This window comes from Hordeum vulgare, chromosome 7H, assembly GCF_904849725.1.
Source record: "Hordeum vulgare subsp. vulgare chromosome 7H, MorexV3_pseudomolecules_assembly, whole genome shotgun sequence".
In the NCBI taxonomy this organism is placed as follows: domain Eukaryota; kingdom Viridiplantae; phylum Streptophyta; class Magnoliopsida; order Poales; family Poaceae; genus Hordeum; species Hordeum vulgare.
This window is the reverse complement of record NC_058524.1, coordinates 133,652,984-133,672,810: the sequence shown is the minus strand read 5'-3', so window position 1 is coordinate 133,672,810 and position 19,827 is coordinate 133,652,984. Positions and strand designations below refer to the sequence as shown.

The 19,827-nt window shown below is 37.1% G+C and overlaps 2 protein-coding genes across 2 annotated transcripts; both read right to left on the bottom strand.

Annotated features, from left to right (window-relative positions):
- Positions 1–1,156: 1,156 nt before the first annotated feature.
- Positions 1,157–4,099, bottom strand: LOC123408487. The gene is made up of 6 exons (XM_045101588.1): positions 3,920–4,099; positions 3,753–3,833; positions 1,786–1,872; positions 1,554–1,639; positions 1,335–1,455; positions 1,157–1,228 (listed from the first exon to the last, which is right to left on the bottom strand). The coding sequence occupies exons 1-6, from the start codon at positions 4,097–4,099 to the stop codon at positions 1,157–1,159; spliced, it is 627 nt and encodes a 208-aa protein (XP_044957523.1).
- Positions 4,100–4,796: 697 nt separating this feature from the next.
- LOC123408486 lies at positions 4,797–5,363 on the bottom strand. The gene has a single exon (XM_045101587.1). The coding sequence runs from the start codon at positions 5,361–5,363 to the stop codon at positions 4,797–4,799; it is 567 nt and encodes a 188-aa protein (XP_044957522.1).
- Positions 5,364–19,827: the final 14,464 nt, after the last annotated feature.

The window sequence follows — 19,827 nt, the reverse complement described above, 5'->3', positions numbered from 1 at the left end:
CATTGCTAGTGACCAAATGAAATCATCATAAATTTGAGATCCCTGTCCACCAATCTAGCCTACATGTGCCTGGCCCAATACCTATTTTACTATTGAAAATATATGATTTGTTTGGGTTGAAGCATTTTTTTGCTAGAAGCACCACATCTCAAGATAGGCCCATTAAAAATAAATACAACAAAATAAAATATTGCAAATAAAATGTATATTTTATTTCAGTAGCATATCACATCAAATACAATACATCATCCAACGACTCCACACATTAAGGTTCAACGCCTAACAAGGGCACATCAAAATAATTTTACATCTGCACAACGAAATACTTCTGCAAGTGCAAGTACACAGAAAAATGATCCAACAAGTGCACAATCACACATAAATAAAGTTCCACAAAGATTGAATGAGAACCACAAGTTTCTTCTCATCATCTTCCTATGCACAATATGCTCTTGCCATTGCCGCCTGCAAGAAGAAAATGATACCGACTCCACGTTAAACCTAGAAAGTAAAAAAATTCCAACCGTCTAACTAATATGTAATTGTCTTGTAGCCATAGGATGAAACAGGAGACGTCTACCCCATTGGTCTTTCCTTCTACGCTTGTAAAAAGAAAAAAGAATCTATAGGATACGTGCTCCCTTTGGTTTATCTATACTCAAACTATTAACAAAGGAAAAGTTATTTCTTGTACTAATTTGTGGTAATACGTTATTGGTTAAAAACATATTGTCTATCCATGAAACATTGAAATCTCAATCTAAATTCCATGCAACTATTCATCTGATCCATAATCAAGAGAAGAATAGAAAAGCATATATAGACATGATGATTGAGTAACTATTTATTAAGTCCAAATATCATGCTCAATAACTTTGTCAATGAAATCAAGTACCTAGATGACCTATCATGCATCCTTCCAACTTTAACAGTGCACGCCCACATCTTACGAAGTCTAGCAAGTTCGTGTCAATTGTTTTCTGTGCAAACATTTTAAAAGTAAAGGCCATTGAACATGAATTTGTCAATGATAAAAGATACGAAATAAAAAAGTTATTTGTTAACAGAGAGTGACATTAATAGCAATAGAGTTAAATTCTGGCACAAAATAGATTATTTGGTCTTTTAAAAAAAATCTGACACAAAATATATTTAACTAAGCTATTTTCTTTCTGGAACAAACAATGTACATCGGATCAGTTTGTCCTGGATTGGAAGATTGGTACAACTATATAGTATGTACAGGTACATGCAAAATTTAGGAAGCCACTGAAGCGCTGAACCCTTGCTAGGAATATGATGTCGTCGCGTAACTATTTAGACAAATGTCATACTTCAGGGGGCTCAAACCCTCCAGCATAATGGAAGTATGCGCCAACTATGCAAGCATGGTCAGCATCACGATTTGATGTCCAAATGGATATACCTTTTGTCCAAAAGCAGCAATTTGAAAAGCTATATCCAGAGTTCAATCGTATTTAGAACTAATAACAGAAAAAGAAAAATTCATATTCGAGAAACTGTTCTTACAAAATTGTCATGCTAGTTTTTACCTCATGATAGCTAACCCAGATGTTTCAAGTATTCGTCTCATCTCCTCAAAAACATCCATTGGTTTCATCAAGTAGTCTACACTAACCTAGGAGCACACACACACACACACAAAGGAAACTTATTACCATTCCATACACGCAAATAGATAGAGGCCCAAATGTAAATTACTATGGCCTACAAAAGATGGACCAGTAGTTCAACATGACATAATTCATCATAAGAACACCATACCACGTTGGTTATAACATCAAAGGTGTTATCGTCGAAAGGAAGCTTCGGGTTCAGATTGAGGTCTTGCACAACATACTCTGTCAAAACCTATTATCACCAGCAAACAAGAGAGTTGCCAAAAAACATTAGGGTTGGTGTACCAGCCGAAAAGAAAACATTAGGGTTGCAAGACGTGTCAATAGTACAAAGAGCCATTTCTAGGAGAGTACACGTACAGTGTCATGTTTACAACTTTTTGCCACCGCCCCAATTTGAGCCCTCAACTAGAATCAATAGTTAATGAACACATACATATATATCCAAATGTAGAAAATCACACTAATTTAGTAAAACCAAATTTATATCTGAAAGAAATGAAGTTACTATATCGTATCCAATTACTATGCTTCAGTTATAGACAGAGAGTGATTGAACTGCCTATCTTAACTTTTATCCTATTAGCACCAGAAAAGGTCAGAAATCCCTGTTGTAGGATGAGCTACAGGTAGGACTTTATCCAGCCCGTTCGCATGTGCTTGGGATTCGAGCTGGCCCGGTATTCCCGGCCCCTGCCCCCAGTATGGCTCGGCCAACCCGTGTATCCAGTCAGAAGAGCTAGCATTGAACAAAGAATCTAGGTATTAGAATAGGCTTGTGACAGGTGCTTCGAATGAGCATGTGTTGCCAGCATAGCTACCAGCCGTAGTCGATCATTGAGGAGACAAGAACCACAGAAAAATTTGTAAGCACACTTCCAGATAATTAGATTAAGGATATATTGCACTGTTAGAGAAATTTGTAAGCACACTTTCAGAAAGTTCAAAAATGCTCTTCAGCGGTATGTGGTGCGCAAAGTTTTACCTAAATACTACTCCCTCTGTCTTATAATATAAGAACATTTTCATACTAATGTAGTATAAAAAATGCTTTTATATTATGGGACAGAGGGAGTAAAACACTATTTTGAAACCTACACAAAAAGAAAAAACCTGGCTCATTTTTTGGATTATTTTTATACACCTATTTGCCTTTTTTGTTAACACCACATAGAAATATATTTTCGTGGAACTTCATATGTACGAGCTATACATGTTATAAGCACATTTTTTGGATTTTTTGTGAGGTGAAAACAAAGTTTTTCACCAAATAATGAATATAGAGCCCCCTGGAGTCTGGCCTCCACAGCACATTAACAACTAGCACAACTCACCTGATAACATAATGAAATTATACAATTATCACTTGCCAAAAATCAACCCAATTAAATTTGATTAGTCTGGCTAATAAGACCGATCCATACTCAAAGTATGAGCTTCTGTTTGATTAGTCTTTGTGTCTTATCCGACGTGCAAAAAAATGTTTAGCCTGATTCCTCATCAACCTACATGATCAGGTGAAGTGCTATTTTAAATTGGTAAACAATGCTGTATAGTACCATCACATGCATTCATCACCTCTCGAGCAAACCACCTGCGGGCTGCGGCACACTTGCCATGGCAGAAATATAATGGGCTACATGTGTTCCGACTAGATACTCTATGCCCTATGCCTAGAAGATTCGCATGGGGGACAAACGCCTAACACAGTTGAATCACGAGGCAGGGCGGGACGGCCAGGATTAAGTGACCCGAGTCGCTCGTCTCCCATTCGGTCGCACTCCAGAAAAGGTTTCTTTGTCTGAACAACCATTTCTTCTGTAGCAACATAGATACTACATATACTACAGTCATCATAAGTCATATGACCACTATCTCAAAAACCACCAGGCGAATCAGAATGCATCATAACTCACCAACTGAGTCAACTGTAGCTCAATCCAAAATAAAATAAAAACCCAGCCATGTAGCTCAATCCAAAACAACATACAAATCAAGGCAATGTTGCTCAATCCATAATGCTTTAACAACTCTTGCTGTAATCTTGTAACTTAAAAAGAGAATAGCAGACCAGATATCCAAAATCGCAATAATTTAGTAAGGAAGCGGTACCGGATTCTTCTTCAGCTCGTCTTCATTCATACCCATACCTACGATCTTCTCTTGCTTGTACCCGGCTGGATAATGGCTCACCTAGATAAACCGGAAACCAGTAAGCCACTTGGCAAGAAGGCGTTGAGATGAACGTGGTAACATGCAAACTCCAAATTCCTACCCACCCAGCTACTGCACATGTCCAGGATGGCCACGCCATGAGTTTTGCTTAGAGGAAGGGCTTGCGAGTAGTACTTTGTGAGCGCCCTGATTGCTTGGTCATCAATGTGCGTCACAAAACGGGGAGCTGGGTAGAGCTCAGTATCTGATGACCTGCCAAGTAGCAAGAACGCATCATACATCATCGGGGCATCAGATCATACAAATAAAATAGGAAGATGTAGTAATATGTGTTAATATCATTAGTATGTTCCAACTTCACATGGATGCACATATTTCATGCCTGATAAATGAAAGGAAATGTCTAAAACTAGAGCCGGTTTTTCATTTCAGAAAAATAGAACGTAAGGATGCCACCATAAACATGATCTTAAACTGCAGCAAGTTTATGCTCTAACTCTAAGGATGTAGAGAGTAGAAAGACCAGAAGTCTCTTTCCTTGTCAAGAGCCAATACTTCGGCAGAGAAGCAGCCACAATGGCAAGGATGCCCAACCCCAGAGCAAAAGGGCATATATATATATGAAGATGTGCACCATACCAGCTGACACTTGTGGGTCTTGTTCTTGTAGTGCCATCATAACGGAATTTGTAGCAGCAAACAATCAACAAAATTCAGAGAGGCACATAATGGAATTCTAATATACTGAATTTGTAACAGCAAGCAAGAACTCAATAAAATTCAGAGAGGCACATAACAATATTCTAATATACTGACAAATTATGGTAGGCATGTAACTAGTTTCTGCAACTGAATTTGTAGCAGCAAGCAAGCAAGCACTCAAACAAATTCAGACAGACATGTAGCAAACTTCTGCAACTGTATTTTAAGCAGCAAGCAAGTAAGCAAATCAGTTGGTGAGCAATGCAATGTCTATCCCATTCAGAATTCAAAAGCATAGCAGGTATGTTGTCTGATAGCAGTAGCAGCACTGAACAAAATAAATTCTGGTGACAAGCAAGTAACCAATTCTGATGACTTCTGCAACCAATTTCTGATGACAGCGTCGAGGGAGTGGCCCGTGTAGTCGGGGTACCGGTCGAGGAGGTCCCGGAGCAGGTCGCACTCCTTGTCGAGCACCCAGCCGACGGCCCGAGGGAGGCCGTTGTGGACGTAGCCGTCGTCGAAGCGGCGCTTGCCGAGGCGGTTGTCGAGGAGCAGCGCGTAGTCGGACTCGCGGACCAGGTTGAGGCCCCCGGTGTCGGCGTAGGTGCGGCGGCGCACGACGTTGGAGGGGTCAAGGAGCGGGGCGGCGAGATCGGTCTCGTAGTTCGCCATGACGAGGCGGCACATCCGGCGGATGGGCGCGAAGTTGGCGGCGGCGGCGTGGCCCGAGGTGGCGCCGTCGTGGTAGCCGGTGCCGGTGTGGACGCACCGCTTCGACGCCCACCACGCGCACCCCAGGCAGTAGACGCAGTCCAGCAGCGGCAGCCCACACGCCAGCGACATGCGTGGAGATTCCATCGTGCAGGCGGCATGCGATGTGGCAGATCCCGATGAACCTAGGGGTGGCGGCCGAAACCCTAGCCATGGGTGAGACACAGAGAGATCACGGGGGAGAAGGGGGCTCTCTCTTTTTTCCCATTCCAATTATTCTAAGAGAGGTGAATGAGAGACATTAGATCGGTAAGACGTGGACGACTCAGCTTGGCTACAAAGGGTGATCCGTGAGAAGAGTTTTCTGCGTCCTGATTGGTTCGAGATTTAACATGTACATAGACTGATGCATACCAAGTTGGTTTATGCATATTTCCTCTTAAAAGAAAAAAATCGTCATGCACATGTACGTGAACGGCAAGCAGATATTGATTTTGGGAAAGTATATTCATGTGTAGCATACGACCTTTGAAACCTTTTTCGATTCGAACGTACCTCGTAGTACTGCGGATTCATGTGTCACTAGGAAACTAATCTACATGTCTTTATCACATGAAGGATAGGTGGGTGAGAGACGTTGGATACGTATCGCGTGAATGGCTCAGATGGTCTGAAGTGGTGTGATCCGAGGGAGAGGGATTCTGGGTCCTGATTGGTTAGAGAAAGGTGATATCTAAAATAATTTCTAAGTGCTAAAAATAGAAGGGGTTTATGAAACATGTACCAAAAATATTTTCCCAAACGACATCACTAAATGTTTCACTCAAGAATACCACATTTAATGGACGATAACCAACTTATTCAATTTTGATCTTTAAAGCTATTTTTGCCATTTAAACGGTTTTCTACCGAATCAGAAGGAAATCAGATGGAATCGGAAGGAAATCGGTCAAACAATTTTACACAAGGGTGCATCTTGGAATGGCAAAACAATGTTGCTAAAGTGACTTTTCGTTTTCTTTGGACGTAAAATTCATTTTCCATTTGTGGCCTTGTCGACACCTATACAAGACTCGTAGGCGAAATTGTTGAGTTTTCTGCCCAGTCACCTCTATTTAAGCCTATGACCTTCTTAATTTTGTCATGGAGGACCTACAATGCGGGCATAAATAGAGCTACACATGCTAGTGACCATTTTGGGCAACGGGATTATGACCTTCTTGATAGAGATGGTCAAAATTTTCTATGCTTTGGACCCTCTTAGACACCTCATGACCTTTTTGTCAATTTTAGTCATAGATCTATGACCAATAAAACCGCCGTCATTATTTTTTGTCATAAACGAGCTGATTTCTTGTAATGCTATGTGCTTGTGGGCCTATTGGGCCTACTGCGTGCCTGCATCCTGGCCCTAGTAATGGGTTTCTAGTCGTATGCAGGCCGTGGTGGCCGTGTAGGTGGCACTTTTTTTTTAAAAAAATCTAGTTTTTTTGCTTTCTTTTTTGTTTGTATTTACTTATTTTTTTTTATGATAATTCTTTTTGCTACTAAAGTTTGTAAAAAAATCTAATTACTTATTTATTTTCTTTTATGAAATTCTTTTTCTTTTAATGTTTTGAACAGAAAAAACTTCGATAATTTTAGTTGCATAAATTCTATATAATTTTAGTTTCAATAATACTAGAGGTTTATAAAAACTTTTTAGTTGATTCCTTTAGTACCAGTTCTAAGGCTGTTACGAAGGCATTTTATTTGGTACAGGTTCTAAGGTTGGGGCCCCATGAGCACCTTTTAGTACCGGTTCGTGGCATGAACCGGTAAAAGAGTTTTTTAGTTGATTCTTTCTGAAGCTGTTTTTTAGTCCCACCTCGCCAAGCGAGAGGCACTCGCAATTGTTTATAAGCCCTGAGTGTAGAGACGATGAAAGGAGAGGAGCAGTGCTCACCTACACATTGCTTAGCTTTAGGAAAGTTAGAATTTGGCATGGTATCATCATTTCATCCACATAGCATACGCAAGAAAGTTGAGAGGGTTACGGCAAAAACTGGATGCACTTCGTGTAACAAACGGACAATCTCTTTCGAAGTATTAGGATTTCATACGGAAACTCGTCTCTTACAAAGGGATTTCATTTTTTTGAACTTATTTGAACTCCATAGTTTTTAAGTGTTGAAAATGCACCATTCAAAGCCACATCATCAATTTACAACCCTTTGTGACTTCATTTGTTATTTTTCATGCATTTACTGATTATTTTCAGCTATAAGACCATGAAATTGAAAAGCATTTGAAATGAACTCTGATAAGGTTCCAAGTTGGCATGGTATCATCATTTCACCCACATAGCATGTGCGAGAAAGTTGAGATGGTTATGGCAAAAACTGGATGCACTTCGTGTACAAAATGGACAATCTGTTTCGAAGTATCAGAGTTTCATACGGAAACTCGTCTGTTACAAAGGGATTTCATCTTTTTGAACTTATTTGAACTCCATAGTTTTTCTGTGTTCAAAATGCACCATTCAAAGCCACATCACCAATTTACAACCCTTTCTGACATCATTTGTCATTTTTCATGCATTTACTAATTATTTTGAGCTATAAGACCATGAAATTGAAAATCATTTGAAATGAACTCTGAAAAGGTTCCAAGTTGGCATAATATCATCATTTCAATCACATAGCATGTGCGAGAAAGTTGAGAGGGTTACAGCAAAAACTGGATTCACTTCGTGTACAAAACGGACAATCTCTTTCGAAGTATCACGGTTTCATACGGAAACTCGTGTGTTACAAAGGGATTTCATTTTTTGAACTTATTTGAAGTCCATAGTTTTTCTGTGTTTAAAATGCACCATTCAAAGCCACATCATCATTTTGCAACCCTTTCTGACTTCATTTGTTATTTTTCATGCATTTACTAATTGTTTTGAGCTATAAGACCTTGAAATTGAAAAGAATTTGAAATGAACTCTGAAAAGGTTCCAAGTTGGCATGGTATCATCATTTCACCCACATAGCATGTGCGAGAAAGTTGAGAGGGTTACGGCAAAAACTGGATGCACTTCGTGTACAAAACGGACAGTCTATTTCGAAGTATCAGGGTTTCATACAGAAACTCGTCTGTTACAAAGGGATTTCATTTTTTAAACTTATTTGAACTCCATAGTTTGTCTGTGTTCAAAATGAACCATTCAAAGCCACATCATCAATTTACAACCCTTTCTAACTTCATTCGTTATTTTTCATGTATTTACTGATTATTTTGAGCTATAAGACCATGAAATTGAAAAACATTTGAAATGAACTCTGAAAAGGTTCCAAGTTGGCATGGTATCATCATTTCACCCACATAGAATGTGCAAGAAAGTAGATAGGGTTACGGCCACTTCATGTACAAAACGGGCAATCTCTTTCGAAGTATCAGGGTTTCATACGGAAAGTTGTCTGTTACAAAGGGATTTCATTTTTTGAACTTATTTGAACTCCATAGTTTTTCTGTCTTCAAAATGCACCATTGAAAGCCACATCATCAATTTACAACCCTTTGTGGCTTCATTTGTTATTTTTCATGCATTTACTGATTATTTTGAGCTATAAGACCATGAAGTTGAAAAGCATTTGAAAGGAACTCTTAAAAGGTTCCAAGTTGGCATGGTATCATCATTTCACCCACATAGCATGTACGAGAAAATTGAGAGGGTTACGGAAAAAACTGGATGCACTTCGTGTACAAAACGGACAATCTGTTTCGAAGTATGAGGGTTTCATACGGAAACTCGTCTGTTACAATGGGATTTTATTTTTTTGAACTTATTTGAACTCCATAGTTTTTAAGTGTTCAAAATGCACCATTCAAAGCCACATCATCAATTTACAACCCTTTGTGACTTCATTTGTTATTTTTTATGCATTTACTGATTATTTTCAGCTATAAGACCATGAAATTGAAAAGCATTTGAAATGAACTCTGAAAAGGTTCCAAGTTGGCATGGTATCATCATTTCACCCACATAGCATGTGCGAGAAAGTTGCAAGGGTTGCGGCAAAAACTGGTTGCACTTCTTGTACAAAAAGGACAATCTCTTTCGAAGTATGAGGGTTTCATACGGAAACTCGTTTGTTACAAAGGGATTTCATTTTTTGAACTTATTTGAACCCCATAATTTTTCTGTGTTCAAAATGCACCATGCAAAGCCACATCATCAATTTACAACCCTTTCTGACTTCATTTGTTATTTTTCATGCATTTACTGATTATTTTGAGCTATAAGACCATGAAATTGAAAAGAATTTGAAATGAACTCTAAAAAGGTTCCAAGTTGGCATGGTATCATCATTTCACCCACATAGCATGTGCGAGAAAGTTGAGAGGGTTACAGCAAAAACTGGATGCACTTCGTGTACAAAACGGACAATCTGTTTCGAAGTATCACGCTTTCATACGAAAACTCGTTTGTTAGAAAGGGGTTTCATTTTTTGAACTTATTTGAACTCCATAGTTTTTTTGTGTTCAAAATGAACCATTGAAAGCCACATCATCAATTTACAACCCTTTCTGACTTCATTTGTTATTTTTCCTGCATTTACTGATTATTTTGAGCAATACGACCATGAAATTGAAAAGCATTTGAAATGAACTCTGGAAAGGTTCCAAGTTGGCATGGTATCATCATTTCACCCACATAGAATGTGCGAGAAAGTTGAGAGGGTTACGACAAAAACTGGATGCACTTCGTGTACAAGACGGACAATCTCTTTCGAAGTATGAGGGTTTCATATGGAAACTCGTGTGTTACAAAGCGATTTCATTTTTTGAACTTATTTGAACTCCATAGTTTTTCTGTGTTTAAAATGCACCATTCAAAGCCACATCATCAATTTACAACCCTTTCTGACTTCATTTGTTATTTTTCATGCATTTACTGATTATTTTGAGCTATAAGACCATGAAATTGAAAAGCATTTGAAATAAACTATGAAAAGGTTCCTAGTTGGCATGGTATCATCATTTCACCCACATAGCATGTGCGAGAAAGTTGAGAAGGTTACGGCAAAAACTAGATGCACTTCGTGTACAAAACGGACAATCTATTTCGAAGTATGAGGGTTTCATACGGAAACTCGTCTGTTACAAAGGGATTTCATTTTTTTGAACTTATTTGAACTCCACAGTTTTTCTGTGTTCAAAATGGACTATTCAAAGCCACATCAACAATTCACAACCCTTTCTAACTTCATTTGTTATTTTTAATGCATTTACTGATTATTTTGAGCTATAAGACCATGAAATTGAAAAGCAATTGAAATGAACTCTGAAAATGTTCCAAGTTGGCATGGTATCATCATTTCAACCACATAGCATGTGCAAGAAAGTAGAGACGGTTACGGCAAAAACTAGATGCACTTCATGTACAAAACGGGCAATCTCTTTCGAAGTACCAGGGTTTCATACGGAAAGTCGTCTGTTACAAAGGGATTTCATTTGTGAACTTATTTGAACTCCATAGTTTTTTTGTGTTCAAAATGCACCATTGAAAGCCACATCATCAATTTACAACCCTTTGTGGCTTCATTTGTTATTTTTCATGCATTTACTGATTATTTTGAGCTATAAGACCATGAAATTGAAAAGCATTGGAAATGAACTCTGAAAAGGTTCCAAGTTGGCATGGTATCATCATTTCACCCACATAGCATGTGCGAGAAAGTTGAGAGGGTTATGGCAAAAACTGGATGCATTTCGTGTATAAGACGGACAATCTGTTTCGAAGTATCACGGTTTCATACGGAAACTCGTCCTTTACAAAGGGATTTCATTTTTTTGAACTTATTTAAACTCCATAGTTTTTAAGTGTTCAAAATGCACCATTCAAGGCCACATCATCAATTTACAACCCTTTCTAACTTCATTTGTTATTTTTCATGCATTTACTGATTATTTTGAGCTATAAGACCATGAAATTGAAAAGCATTTGAAATGAACTCTGAAAAGGTTCCAAGTTGGCGTGGTATCATCATTTCACCCTTATATCATGTGCGAGAAAGTTGCGAGGGTTACGGCAAAAACTGGTTGCACTTCGTGTACAAAACGGACAATCTGTTTCGAAGTATCACGGTTTCATACGGAAACTCGTCTATTACAAAGGGATTTCATTTTTTTGAACTTATTTGAACTAAATAGTTTTTCTGTGTTCAAAATGCACCATTCAAAGCCACATCATAAATTTACAACCCTTTGTGACTTCATTTGTCATTTTTCATGCATTTACTGATTATTTTGAGCTATAAGACCATGAAATTGAAAAGCATTTGAAATGAACTCTCAAAAGGTTCCAAGTTGGCATGGTATAATCATTTCACTCACATAGCATGTGCGAGAAAGTTGAGAGGGTTACGGCAAAAACTGTATGCACTTCGTGTACAAAACGGACAATCTCTTTCGAAGTATCACCGTTTCGTACGGAAACTCGTGTGTTACAAAGGGATTTCATTTTTTTGAACTTATTTGATCTCCATAGTTTTTCTGTGTTCAAAATGCACCATTCAAAGCCACATCATCAATTTACAACCCTTTCCGACTTCATTTGTTATTTTTCATGCATTTACTGATTATTTTGAGCCATAAGACCATGAAGTTGAAAATCATTTGAAATGAACTCTGAAAAGGTTCCAAGTTGGCATGGTATCATCATTTCACCCACATAGCATGTGCGAGAAAGTTGAGAGGGTTACGGCAAAAACTGGATGCACTTCGTGTACAAAACGGACAATCTATTTCGAAGTATCAGGGTTTCATACAGAAACTCGTCTGTTACAAAGGGATTTCATTTTTTAAACTTATTTGAACTCCATAGTTTTTCTGTGTTCCAAATGAACCATTCAAAGCCACATCATCAATTTACAACCCTTTCTAACTTCATTCGTTATTTTTAATGTATTTACTGATTATTTTGAGCTATAAGACCATGAAATTGAAAAACATTTGAAATGAACTCTGAAAAGGTTCCAAGTTGGCATGGTATCATCATTTCACCCACATAGAATGTGCAAGAAAGTAGATAGGGTTACGGCCACTTCATGTACAAAACGGGCAATCTCTTTCGAAGTATCAGGGTTTCATACGGAAAGTTGTCTGTTACAAAGGGATTTCATTTTTTGAACTTATTTGAACTCCATAGTTTTTCTGTCTTCAAAATGCACCATTGAAAGCCACATCATCAATTTACAACCCTTTGTGGCTTCATTTGTTATTTTTCATGCATTTACTGATTATTTTGAGCTATAAGACCATGAAGTTGAAAAGCATTTGAAAGGAACTCTTAAAAGGTTCCAAGTTGGCATGGTATCATCATTTCACCCACATAGCATGTACGAGAAAATTGAGAGGGTTACGGCAAAAACTGGATGCACTTCGTGTACAAAACGGACAATCTGTTTCGAAGTATGAGGGTTTCATACGGAAACTCTTCTGTTACAATGGGATTTTATTTTTTTGAACTTATTTGAACTCCATAGTTTTTAAGTGTTCAAAATGCACCATTCAAAGCCACATCATCAATTTACAACCCTTTGTGACTTCATTTGTTATTTTTTATGCATTTACTGATTATTTTCAGCTATAAGACCATGAAATTGAAAAGCATTTGAAATGAACTCTGAAAAGGTTCCAAGTTGGCATGGTATCATCATTTCACCCACATAGCATGTGCGAGAAAGTTGCAAGGGTTGCGGCAAAAACTGGTTGCACTTCTTGTACAAAAAGGACAATCTCTTTCGAAGTATGAGGGTTTCATACGGAAACTCGTTTGTTACAAAGGGATTTCATTTTTTGAACTTATTTGAACCCCATAATTTTTCTGTGTTCAAAATGCACCATTCAAAGCCACATCATCAATTTACAACCCTTTCTGACTTCATTTGTTATTTTTCATGCATTTACTGATTATTTTGAGCTATAAGACCATGAAATTGAAAAGAATTTGAAATGAACTCTAAAAAGGTTCCAAGTTGGCATGGTATCATCATTTCACCCACATAGCATGTGCGAGAAAGTTGAGAGGGTTACAGCAAAAACTGGATGCACTTCGTGTACAAAACGGACAATCTGTTTCGAAGTATCACGCTTTCATACGAAAACTCGTTTGTTAGAAAGGGGTTTCATTTTTTGAACTTATTTGAACTCCATAGTTTTTCTGTGTTCAAAATGAACCATTGAAAGCCACATCATCAATTTACAACCCTTTCTGACTTCATTTGTTATTTTTCCTGCATTTACTGATTATTTTGAGCTATACGACCATGAAATTGAAAAGCATTTGAAATGAACTCTGGAAAGGTTCCAAGTTGGCATGGTATCATCATTTCACCCACATAGAATGTGCGAGAAAGTTGAGAGGGTTACGACAAAAACTGGATGCACTTCGTGTACAAAACGGACAATCTCTTTCGAAGGATGAGGGTTTCATATGGAAACTCGTGTGTTACAAAGCGATTTCATTTTTTGAACTTATTTGAACTCCATAGTTTTTCTGTGTTTAAAATGCACCATTCAAAGCCACATCATCAATTTACAACCCTTTCTGACTTCATTTGTTATTTTTCATGCATTTACTGATTATTTTGAGCTATAAGACCATGAAATTGAAAAGCATTTGAAATAAACTATGAAAAGGTTCCTAGTTGGCATGGTATCATCATTTCACCCACATAGCATGTGCGAGAAAGTTGAGAAGGTTACGGAAAAAACTAGATGCACTTCGTGTACAAAACGGACAATCTATTTCGAAGTATGAGGGTTTCATACGGAAACTCGTCTGTTACAAAGGGATTTCATTTTTTTGAACTTATTTGAACTCCACAGTTTTTCTGTGTTCAAAATGGACTATTCAAAGCCACATCAACAATTCACAACCCTTTCTAACTTCATTTGTTATTTTTAATGCATTTACTGATTATTTTGAGCTATAAGACCATGAAATTGAAAAGCAATTGAAATGAACTCTGAAAATGTTCCAAGTTGGCATGGTATCATCATTTCAACCACATAGCATGTGCAAGAAAGTAGAGACGGTTACGGCAAAAACTGGATGCACTTCATGTACAAAACGGGCAATCTCTTTCGAAGTACCAGGGTTTCATACGGAAAGTCGTCTGTTACAAAGGGATTTCATTTGTGAACTTATTTGAACTCCATAGTTTTTTGTGTTCAAAATGCACCATTGAAAGCCACATCATCAATTTACAACCCTTTGTGGCTTCATTTGTTATTTTTCATGCATTTACTGATTATTTTGAGCTATAAGACCATGAAATTGAAAAGCATTGGAAATGAACTCTGAAAAGGTTCCAAGTTGGCATGGTATCATCATTTCACCCACATAGCATGTGCGAGAAAGTTGAGAGGGTTATGGCAAAAACTGGATGCATTTCGTGTATAAGACGGACAATCTGTTTCGAAGTATCACGGTTTCATACGGAAACTCGTCCTTTACAAAGGGATTTCATTTTTTTGAACTTATTTAAACTCCATAGTTTTTAAGTGTTCAAAATGCACCATTCAAGGCCACATCATCAATTTACAACCCTTTCTAACTTCATTTGTTATTTTTCATGCATTTACTGATTATTTTGAGCTATAAGACCATGAAATTGAAAAGCATTTGAAATGAACTCTGAAAAGGTTCCAAGTTGGCGTGGTATCATCATTTCACCCTCATATCATGTGCGAGAAAGTTGCGAGGGTTACGGCAAAAACTGGTTGCACTTCGTGTACAAAACGGACAATCTGTTTCGAAGTATCACGGTTTCATACGGAAACTCGTCTATTACAAAGGGATTTCATTTTTTTGAACTTATTTGAACTAAATAGTTTTTCTGTGTTCAAAATGCACCATTCAAAGCCACATCATAAATTTACAACCCTTTGTGACTTCATTTGTCATTTTTCATGCATTTACTGATTATTTTGAGCTATAAGACCATGAAATTGAAAAGCATTTGAAATGAACTCTCAAAAGGTTCCAAGTTGGCATGGTATAATCATTTCACTCACATAGCATGTGCGAGAAAGTTGAGAGGGTTACGGCAAAAACTGTATGCACTTCGTGACAAAACGGACAATCTCTTTCGAAGTATCACCGTTTCGTACGGAAACTCGTGTGTTACAAAGGGATTTCATTTTTTTGAACTTATTTGATCTCCATAGTTTTTCTGTGTTCAAAATGCACCATTCAAAGCCACATAATCAATTTACAACCCTTTCCGACTTCATTTGTTATTTTTCATGCATTTACTGATTATTTTGAGCCATAAGACCATGAAGTTGAAAATCATTTGAAATGAACTCTGAAAAGGTTCCAAGTTGGCATGGTATCATCATTTCACCCACATAGCATGTGCGAGAAAGTTGAGAGGGTTACGGCAAAAATTGGATGCACTTCGTGTACAAAACGGACAATCTATTTCGAAGTATAAGGGTTTCATATAGAAACTCGTCTGTTACAAAGGGATTTCATTTTTTGAACTTATTCAAACTCCATAGTTTTTCTGTGTTCAAAATGAACCATTCAAGGCCACATCATCAATTTACAACCCTTTCTAACTTCATTCTTTATTTTTCATGCATTTACTGATTATTTTGAGCTATAAGACCATGAAATTGAAAAATATTTGAAATGAACTCTGAAAAGGTTCCAAGTTGGCATGGTATCATCATTTCACCCACATAAAATGTGCAAGAAAGTAGAGAGGGTTACGGCCACTTCATGTACAAAACGGACAATCTCTTTCGAAGTATCACGGTTTCATACGGAAACTCGTCTGTTATAAGGGGATTTCATTTTTTTGAACTTATTTGATCTCCATAGTTTTTCTGTGTTCAAAATGCACCATTCAAAGCCACATCATCAATTTACAACCCTTTCCGACTTCATTTGTTATTTTTCATGCATTTACTGATTATTTTGAGCCATAAGACCATGAAGTTGAAAATCATTTGAAATGAACTCTGAAAAGGTTCCAAGTTGGCATGGTATCATCATTTCACCCACATAGCATGTACGAGAAAGTTGAGAGGGTTACGGCAAAAACTCGATGCACTTCTTGTACAAAATGGACAATCTGTTTCGAAGTATCAGGGTTTCATACGGAAACTCGTCTCTTACAAAGGGATTTTATTTTTTTGAACTTATTTGAACTCCATAGTTTTTAAGTGTTCAAAATGCACCATTAAAAGCCACATCATCAATTTACAACCCTTTGTGACTTCATTTATTATTTTTCATGCATATACTGATTATTTTGAGCTATAAGACCATGAAATTGAAAAGCATTTAAAATGAACTCTGAAAAGGTTCCAAGTTGGCATGGTATCATCATTTCACCCACATAGCATGTGCGAGAAAGTTGCAAGGGTTACGACAAAAACTAGTTGCAATTCGTGTACAAAAAGCACAATCTCTTTCGAAGTATCAGGGTTTCATACGGAAACTTGTTTGTTACAAAGGGATTTCATTTTTTAAACTTATTTGAACCCCATAATTTTTCTGTGTTCAAAATGCACCATTCAAAGCCACATCATCAATTTACAACCCTTTCTGACTTCATTTGTTATTTTTCATGCATTTACTGATTATTTTGAGCTATAAGACCATGAAATTGAAAAGCATTTGAAATGAACTCTAAAAAGGTTCCAAGTTGGCATGGTATCATCATTTCACCCACATAGCATGTGCGAGAAAGTTGAGAGGGTTACGGCAAAAACAGGATGCACTTCGTGTACAAAACGGACAATCTGTTTCGAACTATCACGCTTTCATACGGAAACTCATTTGTTACAAAGGGATTTCATTTTTTTGAACTTATTTGAACTCCATAGTTTTTCTGTGTTCAAAATGAACCATTGAAAGCCACATCTTCAATTTACAACCCTTTCTGACTTCATTTGTTATTTTTCCTGCATTTACTGATTATTTTGACCTATACGACCATGAAATTGAAAAGCATTTGAAATCAACTCTGAAACGGTTCCAAGTTGGCATGGTATTATCATTTCACCCACATAGAATGTGCGAGAAAGTTGAGAGGGTTACGGCAAAAACTGGATGCACTTCGTGTACAAAACGGACAATCTCTTTCAAAGTATCACGGCTTCATACGGAAACTCGTCTGTTACAAAGTGATTTCATTTTTTGAACTTATTTGAACTCCATAATTTTTCTGTGTTTAAAATGCACCATTCAAAGCCACATCATCAATTTACAACCCTTTCTGACTTCATTTGTTATTTTTCATGCATTTACTGATTATTTTGAGCTATAAGACCACGAAATTGAAAAGCATTTGAAATAAACTATGAAAAGGTTCCAAGTTCGCATGGTATCATCATTTCACCCACAAAGAATGTGCAAGAAAGTAGAGAGGGTTACGGCCACTTCATGTACAAAAAGGCAATCTCTTTCGAAGTATCATGGTTTCATACGGAAACTCGTGTGTTACAAAGGGATTTTATTTTTTTGAACTTATTTGAAATCCATAGTTTTTAAGTATTCAAAATGCACCATTCAAACCCACATCATCAATTTACAACCCTTTGTGACTTCATTTGTTTATTTTCATGCATATACTGATTATTTTGAGCTATAAGACCATGAAATTGAAAAGCATTTAAAATGAACTCTGAAAAGGTTCCAAGTTGGCATGGTATCATCATTTCACCCACATAGCATGTGCGAGAAAGTTGCAAGGGTTACGAGAAAAACTAGTTGCAATTCGTGTACAAAAAGCACAATCTCTTTCGAAGTATCAGGGTTTCATACGGAAACTCGTTTGTTACAAAGGGATTTCATTTTTTGAACTTATTTGAACGCCATAATTTTTCTGTGTTCAAAATGCACCATTCAAAGCCACATCATCAATTTACAACCCTTTCTGACTTCATTTGTTATTTTTCATGCATTTACTGATTATTTTGAGCTATAAGACCATGAAATTGAAAAGCATTTGAAATGAACTCTAAAAAGGTTCCAAGTTGGCATGGTATCATCATTTCACCCACATAGCATGTGCCAGAAAGTTGAGTGGGTTACGGCAAAAACTGGATGCACTTCGTATACAAAACGGACAATCTGTTTCGAAGTATCACGCTTTCATACGGAAACTCATTTGTTACAAAGGGATTTCATTTTTTTGAACTTATTTGAACTACATAGTTTTTTTGTGTTCAAAATGAACCATTGAAAGCCACATCATCAATTTAGAACCCTTTCTGACTTCATTTGTTATTTTTCTTGCATTTACTGATTATTTTGAGATATACGACTATGAAATTAAAAAGCATTTGAAATGAACTCTGAAACGGTTCCAAGTTGGCATGGTATCATCATTTCACACACATAGCATGTGCGAGAAAGTTGAGAGGGTTACGGCAAAAAATGGATGCACTTCGTGTACAAAACGGACAATCTCTTTCAAAGTATCACGGTTTCATACGGAAACTCGTCTCTTACAAAGGGATTTCATTTTTTTGAACTTATTCGAACTCCACAGTTTTTCTGTGTTCAAAATGAACCATTCAAAGCCACATTAGCAATTTACAACCCTTTCTAACTTCATTTGTTATTTTTAATGCATTTACTGATTAATTTGAGCTATAAGACCATGAAATTGAAAAGCATTTGAAATGAACTCTGAAAAGGTTCCAAGTTGGCATGGTATCATCATTTCAGCCACATAGCATGTGCAAGAAAGTAGAGAGGGTTACGGCAAAAGCTGGATGCACTTGATGTACAAAAGAAAGTACCAGGGTTTCATACGGAAAGTCGTATGTTACAAAGGGATTTCATTTTTTGAAATTATTTGAACTCCATAGTTTTTCTGTGTTCAAAATGCACCATTCAAAGCCACATCATAAATTTACAACCCTTTGTGGCTTCATTTGTTATTTTTCATGCATTTACTGATTATTTTGAGCTATAAGACCATGAAATTGAAAAGCATTGGAAATGAACTCTGAAAAGGTTCCAAGTTGGCATGGTATCATCATTTCACCCACATAGCATGTGCGAGAAAGTAGAGAGGGTTACGACAAAAACTGGATGCACTTCGTGTACCAGACGGACAATCTGTTTCGAAGTAACAGGGTTTCATACAGAAACTCGTCTCTTACAAAGGGATTTCATTTTTTTGAACTTCTTTGAACTCCATAGTTTTTAAGTGTTCAAAATGCACCATTCAAGGCCACATCATCAATTTACAACCCTTTCTAACTTCATTTGTTATTTTTCATGCATTTACTGAAAAGGTTCCAAGTTGTCGTGGTATCATCATTTCACCCACATATCATGTGCAGAAAGTTGCGAGGGTTACGACAAAAACTGGTTGCACTTCGTGTACAAAAAGGACAATCTCTTTCGAAGTATGAGGGTTTCATACGGAAACTCGTTTGTTACAAAGGGATTTCATTTTTTGAACTTATTTGAACTCCATAATTTTTCTGTGTTCAAAATGCGCCATTCAAAGCGACATCATCAATTTACAACCCTTTCTGACTTCATTTGTTATTTTTCATGCATTTACTGATTATTTTGAGCTATAAG

What these genes read in the sequence shown, in the direction of transcription:
- LOC123408487 (XM_045101588.1), bottom strand. Translation starts at nt 4,099, where the DNA reads ATGATGTATGATGCGTTCTTGCTACTTGGCAGGTCATCAGATACTGAG. An exon ending in ACGAGCTGAAGAAGAATCCG is followed by an intron (nt 1,873 to 3,752) that starts GTACCGCTTCCT and finishes TGGTGATAATAG; the next exon opens with GTTTTGACAGAGTATGTTGT. An exon ending in TTGATGTTATAACCAACGTG is followed by an intron (nt 1,640 to 1,785) that starts GTATGGTGTTCT and finishes GTGTGCTCCTAG; the next exon opens with GTTAGTGTAGACTACTTGAT.
- LOC123408486 (XM_045101587.1), bottom strand. Translation starts at nt 5,363, where the DNA reads ATGTCGCTGGCGTGTGGGCTGCCGCTGCTGGACTGCGTCTACTGCCTG.